The 10,000-nt window shown below is 47.9% G+C and overlaps 1 protein-coding gene across 1 annotated transcript in view; it reads left to right on the top strand.

Annotated features, from left to right (window-relative positions):
- LOC311321175 (NT-3 growth factor receptor-like) overlaps window positions 1-10,000 on the top strand; it is a gene marked incomplete at both ends in the record, with an annotated part of 213,357 nt that overhangs the window by 28,613 nt on the left and 174,744 nt on the right. The window contains one exon of the mRNA XM_084453109.1: window positions 6,561-6,635. Within this exon, the coding sequence (XP_084309235.1) occupies window positions 6,561-6,635 (75 nt within the window). The remainder of the gene's footprint in view (window positions 1-6,560; window positions 6,636-10,000) is intronic.

Below are 10,000 nucleotides of genomic sequence, written 5' to 3'. Positions count from 1 at the left end.
TCATTGCACAGGTCTCTACTTCTGACCTTGATGGATCCAGAACAGCATTGGATTCCAAACCGGAACAAAGTCTGGCGGCAATAGGACATCTGGTAATGGAGGCAGGTGAGAATGAACTGGGAGCCTCTAGTCAGATCCCTGCACGTCAGCGATACAGGGCTATAATGGTCACTATCAGCTGGGATTGGAGTGGCAGCTGATTTCGGCAGACCCCTGTATGACTGAGCAGTCCTATTTAGGAGCCGCACTGCTCACCCCATATCTGGAGGGAGGCCTAGAAAAGGTAACCTTAACATTGCCCAATCTGCACCTACTGCACGGACATTTCACTACAGCGGTCGAAAAACAAGAAATAATCAAGTTCCCCTGAAATTGGCTGCATGGAACATGAGAACTCTCTTGGACAACCACCCTGACAGGCCGCAAAGAAGAACTGTGCTTGTTGCTGCTCAGATGTTATGACGTCGATATCGCTGCCTTGAGTGAGACCAGACTTCTGGATGAGGGATCCTTAAAGGAAGAAGGCCAGGGTTATACCTTTTTCTGGAAGGGATACCCCACCAGAGGACTGCATCACCATGGTGTCGGTCTGGCCATAAAAAACAGCCTGCTGCCCAGTCTCACTGAAACACTCACCGGCATACATTAAAGACTGATATCTGTCCGTATTCCCCTGGGAAAACAATGCTATACTCTTCTCAGTGCCTGTGTGCCAACTCTACCATCCAAGAATGAGGCAAAGGACCGTTTCTACCAGGAACTAGATGAGGCCCTACAGCGCATTCCTTGTAGTGGTACAATCCACTTGCTTGGTGATTTTAAAGCCAGAGTGGAGAAAAATCACCTTATATGGAATGGAGTGATAGGGAAGCATGGTAACGGGAAAGTTAATGCCAATGGCATGAGACTACTCAGTCTCTGTGTAGAGCATGTCTTGACAATCACAAATACAATCTTCCAACAGAAAAATAAATACAAGGCCTCCTGGATGCACCCACGATCCAAGCAATGGCACCTGCTGGATTATGTCATCGTGAGACGCAAAGACATCAAGGACGTGCACATCACCAGTGCAATGCGAGGTGCTGACTGCTGGACTGACCACCGCATGATCATCTCCAATCTGCCAGTGACAGTACGACCCCCTGTCCGTCTCCGAAAAAATGGCAAGAAGCGGTTGGACTGTGCCCAGCTTGAAGAAGCCGACGCCTGGAATAACATACAATGCTCCATTGCTGGGAAGCTGCAGGAAATCGTCTCCCTCCTGAGCCTGTAGGCAGTGTTGATGACAACTGGACCTGTCTGAGCTCAAAGCTATATGAGGCAGCAGCCGAGTCCATTGGCTACCACCGGAGGAGGCATCAGGACTGGTTTGACGAAAACTCTGAATCAATCCAAACCATGCTGGACACCATGCACAAGGCACATAACACAGATTTGAACAACCCTACACCTGGCAGACTGAAGCAGCACTGGAGAACATCAAGGAAGGAGGTTCAGTCTGTTTTTAGAAAACTGAAAAAAATACTGGTGGACTGGCAAGACCAGAGAAATCGAGGAATTTACAGTGAAAAACGACATGAAGACACCACACATGGCCCCAATAATTCTTCTCTCTCACCCGTGAAGTCCGCTGATGGCTCAACTCTCATAAAGGACCAGAAGCAGATTGTGGATAGATGAGCTGAACCCTTCCAGACTTTCTTGAACCAACCTGCCACTCCTGATCTGGCAGTTCTGGAGGAGCTGCACAGTTACCCAACCATTGAAGAACTGGATCTTCCACCAACCTTCTCTGAAGTCCTGGCTGCAGTTGAGTCACTTACAACAACAATACCACTGGCCCTGATGGCATCCCTGCAGAGATCCTTAAACAGGGAGGATATCTCTACACTAGAGCAATTGCCGACGTATGGAAGCATGAAACAGTCCCCCAACAATGGCGGGACGCAAATATTGTTACCATTTACAAAGGGAAGGGCAATAAGTCTACCTGCGGCAATAGTAGGGGAATATCCCATTTTTCTGTTACCGGAAAGGTCCTTGCCAAAGTGATGTTGTCTAGACTCATACGGAGCATAACCGAACATCTAAGTCTCAATGTGGCTTCAGGAAAAAATGCAGCACTGTGGACATGGTTTTTACAAGTCGCCAGCTACAAGAGAAGTGTAGAGAGCAACAACTAGACCTATACATAGCTTTTGTGGACCTATCAAAGGCCTTTAACACAGTCAATAGAGACCTGCTCTGGGCTGTCCTTCTCAGGGTTGGCTGCTCGAAGAAGTTCGGAAACATCCTGCAAAGTTTTCATGAGGGGATGATGGCTCAGGTGACCACAGGAGGGCAGGAGTCCAGGGCTGAGTTTCCCAGAGGCATCGTAGCGCTACGTTCATCGTAAGCTATGGCGTTCATCATAGCACTACGATGAACGTAGCGCTACGATGCCTCTGGGAATCTCAGCCCAGACCTTTCAAAGTGAGCACAGGTGTCAGGCAGGGCTGTGTACTTGCACCTGTACTCTTCAACATCTTCCTCATGATGGCTACTGCACAAAGAGGTTGAAGGAAGCAGTGGTGTGTCGGTGAATTACAGGTTGGACTGGAACCTATTTAACATCAGGAGGCTCCAGGCTGCTACTAAGGTCAAAACTGTAAACATAGTGGAGTTACAGTATGCAGATGACTGTGTTTTTGTGGCACATACATCAGTGGCTCTGCAAGCAACATTAACAGCTGCTGTGAAGGCTTATAGCAGACTAGGTCTCACTGTGAACACTGCAAAGACGGAGATACTCTGCCAGTGGAATTCACCTCCAGGGGCGGCAGTATAGCTCAGTTGGTAGAGCGGGTCGTCTCCTCCTCTCCGGCTCCTCCTGACTACCTGTCGAAGTGTCCTTGGGCAAGACACTGAACCCCAAATTGCTCCCAATGAAGGCAAGCGCCTTGCATGGCAGCTGCCGCCATTGGTGTGTGAATGGCGCTCCGGGCCAGTGTAACAACTGGATGGGGAGCGCGTTACAAATGCAGTACCTATACCTCCCCCAACTCCATCACCATCACCTGTCTTCAACATCGACAACAAGTCTTTAGCAGTAGTCCCAGACTTCAAATATCTTGGGAGCATCCTCTCCGAAAACTGCAGTATGGACAATGATGTTCAGGACCGGATAAAGTCTGCCTCAGCCTCCTTTGGTAGTCTGTGTAAGAGGGTGTTTGTGAACAAAGACCTCAGCATACACACCAAGGTAGCAGTCTATCAAGCCATCTGTGTCTCCACACTACTCTATGGCTGTGAAGCTTGGACCCTCTACTGGCGCCACATCCGAAAGCTGGATAACTTCCACATCAGATGTCTCCAGCACATCCTTGGGCTAACCTGGCGTGACCGTGTACCGCACACAGAAGAACTAGAACACGGAGGCCACATTTCTTCAGCACCAACTGCGATGGGTTTGCCACACCATCAGAATGCCAGAGGACAGTCTTCCACGGCAACTGCTGTATGGTCAATTACATCACGGCCAGCAATCTGCGGGAGGTCAAAAGCGAAGATATAAGGACCAGCTCAAAACAGCACTCAAGAGATGAGGAATTCAGCACACACAGCTGGAAAGCTCTGCCTCGGAACACTCTTACTGGAGGCAACGTTGCCGTGCTGGACTAACAGCGCTCTGAAGAGGAGAGGAGTGAGGCGAGGGAAAGGAAACACCAGGGGAGGAAGATGGTCACTGCAGCCAAAGTGACAACTAATACTGACTTCATATGCCCTCACCACTGCAATAGACCATGTGGCTCTCGCACTGGACTTCACAGTCACCTCAAAACTCACCAAAAGAAGTAGAAGTCATCATTGTATACAATGGACTACCATAAGCAAGTAAGTGTATTTGCATCCCCTGCCTCTTCTGTTCTCTGGTCTCTCTCTCTCTCTCTCTCTCTCTCTCTCTCTCTCTCTCTCTCTCTCTCTCTCTCTCTCTCTCACTCTCTCTCTCTCTCTCTCTCTCTCTCTCTCTCTCTCCCCCCAGGAGTTCCATGCAGTCATTACTGAGCATTTAGACAGCCCATTGGCTAATCGATCAATCAGTCAATTATTCAATCACCCAATTAGGTCCTGGAGGACTGGTCTCGTGAGTCGAAAATGAGCCCAGCCAATCAATCAACATTCCTCCAACTCTCATTTTTTTCTCCTAAGATTTTAATCTCTGTGTATTGATTAGGGTAGGGTTGTGTGAGGCTGGTACTACTCTAGTTTCTGTAGCGCTGTTCACTCTTGCACTGTTGTGTTTACTGAGATAGTGGTACTGTACATGCTGAGGTGGCCTTGGACTCCCCAGGGAAGATGGGCTCTGTGGGGCTCAGGACCACCCAGCACACCTGCTCCTCTGGAGGGCACACTCTGGAGGGTGCAGGATGCTGCCTTTTCGGGAGGGGAGAGTGGATTATGTTTCAGCCATTTCAAATGGAATTGACCTCCGACCACCCCACATTGGTAATTTGAAAGGGGTCCCCTGAATCCCAAAGTCCTGTGCTCTTTCCTGATGTGTGTGTGTGTGTGTGTGTGTGTGTGTGTGTGTGACTTGATTACTGCATACTAGACACACTACTGGTGGGCATGGGGTTCTCAGTTTGTATCATTTGTACATGCCAGTTTTAGTTTGTTCTGTAAATGGTACAAATCTCTTTCTTGTCCTTTGTTGTAAATCTGCAGTTCTTTCATACCATCCCATCAATCACCTCCTCTCCTCTCCTCTCTTCTTCTCTCCTCTGCTCTCCACTCCTCTCTTCTTCTCCTTTCTTCTCTCCTTTCCTCCCCTCTCCTCTCCCCTGCTCTCCTCTCTTCTCCTCTCCTGTGCATCAGCTGCTCAGGACGTGGTTCCATGTATATGAGAGGACGGATAGATGAGTAAATGAATAAATAATAACAGCAAGCAGAGAGATTAGATTCATCTGCCTTCTGAAGCCAGAGAACCAAGGAACGCTTTGATCACAGGAGAGCAGATTACTAAGGAGGGAGGGAAAGTGTGTGCGTGTGTGTGTGTGTGTGTGTGTGTGTGTGTGTGTGTGTGCATGTGTGTGTGTGTGCGTGAGAGAGAGAGAGAGAGACGGATGTTAATATTTTAGGGCCATCTCCAGACCTCATGCCAAAGGCAGATGGCACCTACTTGTACTTCCTGAGAGCAGCAGTGAAATAGATGGAGGAGGCGGAGCAGCACACTGATAGAACTCGACCCAAGCAGCCAATCATTTGCAATCTTACTGATGAGTACATGTGATGAATAACCAATAAGGCCTGATTGCAATTTCATCAGACTCAAAGGACATTACTGTAAAAGCTAAAATCAAGCTAAACGTTCAAGCTAAGCACTTGAACAACCTATACCATGGCAGTCGAGTGCAGCCAGGTTTTAACTGACTGTAGAGGGAGTACACGAACCACCTCTGCTACATTAGTAGCGGTGTTAGCTCAATGTAGCAGTCGCGCTCTAGGGACCCCTATCTATTGACTCCTATTAAGCGTCCCCTCATTGAACTGATGTAATTGCGTTGCAGATCGCATTACTTGGTGGTGAATTATCCAGATGTGCTCACACTGGGGACGTCCCCAGAGACACAGCATCACACACTCAGACGGAGCTTCCAGACACTGCGTCTCAGACTATTTATACGACACGCAAAACTAAATAAGCTAAATAGAAGCGTTTGTGACAGTAAAAGAACCATCTGAATAAAATGTTCCAGATAGAAGATAAGATGATAAAATAAGATGAATTTTAATAATCCCCTGGATAGCCCGGGTTTTAATATATTGACAGTTAATATAGAGGGGAATATATTTTCTTTGAATAAGGGAGTGAGATTTGGGTGTTTCAGCAGCAAGAATGTACAGCATAGATTAAGGCAAATAATATACAGAGTAAAGAATACACATAATAGAGTGCAAGAAATATCTACATACAGTATGCATACAATGTAGAGCATACATACATACATACATACATACATACATACATACATACATACATACATACATACATACATACATACATACATACATACAAACAATCTGGAACACTTAGGAACACCCAGGCACAGTCGGTCAGAAAGAATCAGATAAGGTATCGGCATCTTACAGGCCTGAAAAGGGTTCTACCTGGAACCATAATAACCTGAAAAGGGTTCTATCCGGAACCGTTTTTTTTACCTGAGGATTCTCCATGGCCCTCTGTTTTTAAAGAGTGTGCTGTGCAGTACATAACTGGCTAGCAGCCTCCTGAGCTGGTGCTGAGCGCCGTATCGACACACTTTCACGGGGATCAGTGAGTGTTACACAAAGGCTTAAGCGATAAAGTGTCGTTGCTGTAGCCGGCCCACCATCTGAAGACGTGGAGCAACAGCAGACACCGTTGAACGGAAACAAAACTCCACTGACGGCTACAGTGGCTGGCTGGGGAGACATGGGACTGTTTCACAAACTCCTGACTACGGATTGAAGATGTCTGTTTTGAGAAAACAAAAGTGCCTTTTTAACGGAGTGCGGTGTTTGCTTTCTCTCCGTTCCAGACACATCGAAAACTGGACGGGCCTGCAGACACTGAAGGATGTGGATATGGAGCTCTACACTGGTCTGCAGAGGCTGTGAGTACACACACACACACACACACACACACACACACACACACATACACACACACACACACACACACACACACACGCATGCACACACACGCACACACACCACACACACACACACACACACACACACACACAACACACACACACACGCCACACACACACGCCACACACACACGCCACACACACACACACACACACATACACACACACACACACACACACACACACACACGCATGCACACACACGCACACACACCACACACGCGCACACACACACACACACACACACACACACACATGCATGCACTGACGCACGCACATGCACACTCACTTACAGAAGCTGCTGTATCATGGTTCCTGGACATCCTACCACCTCTGGTGCAGTATTGACCATCAGAGGGCTGTTGTTGCTGGTCAGGTTTTAATGCTCTGCCCTCTACAACAGTCTGTCCCTATGGCCCATTTTATTCTGATGAAATAACAGAAGAGAAACAAGTAGGAAATCTAATTGTCTCCCCTAAGCACCGCAGCACCAGCCAAGCACTGCTAAGTGTCTTTCTCCTCTGCTGTCTGAGACCATGGTGCTAGTCTGCAGAATGTAGTATCTTGCCAAGCTAAAGCCCCTGTACCGCGCCAGGCGGACGAGAGGAGACGAGAGGAGAGGGAGAAGAGGAGAGGAGAGGAGAGGAAGAGATGATGAAAGGAGAGGAGAGGGGGAGAAGAGGAGAGGAGAGAAGAGGAAGAGGGGATGAGAGGAGAGGAGAGGAGAAGGAGAAGAGGAGAGGAGAGAAGAGGAAGAGGGGATGAGAGGAGAGGGGGAGAAGAGGAGAGGAGAGAAGTGGAAGAGGGGATGAGAGGAGAGGAGGGGGAGAAGAGGAGAGGACGATCAGAGGAGAAAAGGGGAGAGGGAGAGGAGCTGGATAGCAGAGGAGAGGAGGAAGAGAGAAGAGGACAGGAGTGGAAAAGAGAGGAGAGAAGAGGAGAGAGGAAAGGAGACGAGAAGAGAAAATAGGAGAAGATATGATCGCCGCACTCCTTCTAAGCAGAGCCACGGAAGGAGAGGTGGAGATGGCGGGAGGTGAGACAGAGAACACGTGCCCGCGCTGGTATTCCCACCCATAATGATACCCGCAAAGGAAAAGAGAGAAAGGGAGAGAGACAGAGATAGAGAAGGTGTGAGAGGTGTACGTACAGATGAAGAGATCCAAAATACACGGAAAGGTCAAGAGAGAGATGGAGATGGAGAGGAAGAGAGAGATGGAGATAGAGAGGAAGAGAGAGATGGAGATAGAGAGATAGAGAGGAAGAGGGAGATGGAGATAGAGAGGAAGAGAGAGATGGAGATAGAGAGGAAGAGAGAGATGGAGATGGAGAGGAAGAGAGAGATGGAGATAGAGAGGAAGAGAGAGATGGAGATAGAGAGATAGAGAGGAAGAGAGATATGGAGATAGAGAGATAGAGAGGAAGAGAGAGATGGAGATAGAGAGGAAGAGAGAGATGGAGATATAGATGAAGAGAGAGATGGAGATAGAGAGGAAGAGAGAGATGGAGATAGAGAGGAAGAGAGAGATGGAGATAGAGAGGAAGAGAGAGATGGAGATAGAGAGGAAGAGAGAGATTGAGATAGAGAGGAAGAGGGAGATGGAGATAGAGTGGAAGAGGGAGATGGAGATAGAGTGGAAGAGACAGATGAAGATAGAGAGGAAGATAGAGATGGAGATAGAGAGGAAGAGAGAGATGGAGATAGAGAGGAAGAGAGAGATGGAGATAGAGAGGAAGAGAGAGATGGAGATATAGAGGAAGAGAGAGATGGAGATAGAGAGGAAGAGGGAGATAGAGAGGAAGAGGGAGATGGAGATAGAGAGGAAGAGAGAGATGGAGATGGAGAGGAAGAGGGAGATGGAGATAGAGAGGAAGAGGGAGATGGATATAGAGAGGAAGAGAGAGATGGAGATGGAGAGGAAGAGGGAGATGGAGATAGAGAGGAAGAGAGAGATGGAGATAGAGAGGAAGAGGGAGATGGAGATAGAGAGGAAGAGAGAGATGGAGATAGAGAGGAAGAGAGAGATGGAGATGGAGAGGAAGAGGGAGATGGAGATAGAGAGGAAGAGAGAGATGGAGATAGAGAGGAAGAGAGAGATGGAGATAGAGAGGAAGAGAGAGATGGAGATAGAGAGGAAAAGAGAGATGGAGATAGAGAGGAAGAGGGAGATTGAGATGAAGAGAGAGATGGAGATAGAGAGGAAGAGAGAGATGGAGATAGAGAGGAAGAGAGAGATGGAGATAGAGAGGAAGAGAGAGATGGAGATAGAAAGGAAGAGAGAGATGGAGATAGAGAGGAAGAGAGAGATTGAGATAGAGAGGAAGAGGGAGATGGAGATAGAGAGGAAGAGGGAGATGGAGATAGAGAGAGATGGAGATAGAGTGGAAGAGACAGATGAAGATAGAGAGGAAGATAGAGATGAAGATAGAGAGGAAGAGGGAGATGGAGATAGAGAGGAAGAGGGAGATTGAGATGAAGAGACAGATGGAGATAGAGAGGAAGAGGGAGATGGAGATAGAGAGGAAGAGAGAGATGGAGATAGAGAGGAAGAGAGAGATGGAGATAGAGAGGAAGAGAGAGATGGAGATAGAGAGGAAGAGAGAGATGGAGATATAGAGGAAGAGAGAGATGGAGATAGAGAGGAAGAGAGAGATGGAGATAGAGAGGAAGAGGGAGATTGAGATGAAGAGAGAGATGGAGATAGAGAGGAAGAGAGAGATGGAGATAGAGAGGAAGAGAGAGATGGAGATAGAGAGGAAGAGAGAGATGGAGATAGAAAGGAAGAGAGAGATGGAGATAGAGAGGAAGAGAGAGATTGAGATAGAGAGGAAGAGGGAGATGGAGATAGAGAGGAAGAGGGAGATGGAGATAGAGAGAGATGGAGATAGAGTGGAAGAGACAGATGAAGATAGAGAGGAAGATAGAGATGAAGATAGAGAGGAAGAGGGAGATGGAGATAGAGAGGAAGAGGGAGATTGAGATGAAGAGACAGATGGAGATAGAGAGGAAGAGGGAGATGGAGATAGAGAGGAAGAGAGAGATGGAGATAGAGAGGAAGAGAGAGATGGAGATAGAGAGGAAGAGAGAGATGGAGATAGAGAGGAAGAGAGAGATGGAGATAGAGAGGAAGAGAGAGATGGAGGAGAAGAGTAGCTAACTTCCGTCTGCTCCCTTATCCACCTACTGTAAGCACATCAGCGTCTGAGCCGGGGCCAAGCAATTATCTGACTGGTTACCTAGACCACTGTCACCACCTGCTAGAGGCATGAGAGAAACCGCTGTCTGTCCCCGCTCTCTCTCTCTCTCTCTCTCTCTCTCTCTCTCC

This window comes from Borostomias antarcticus (genome assembly GCF_949987555.1).
Source record: "Borostomias antarcticus genome assembly, chromosome: 18".
Classification (NCBI taxonomy): Eukaryota; Metazoa; Chordata; class Actinopteri; order Stomiiformes; family Stomiidae; genus Borostomias; species Borostomias antarcticus.
Note: the sequence above shows the minus strand (reverse complement) of the source record. Positions and strands in the feature narration are given on the sequence as shown.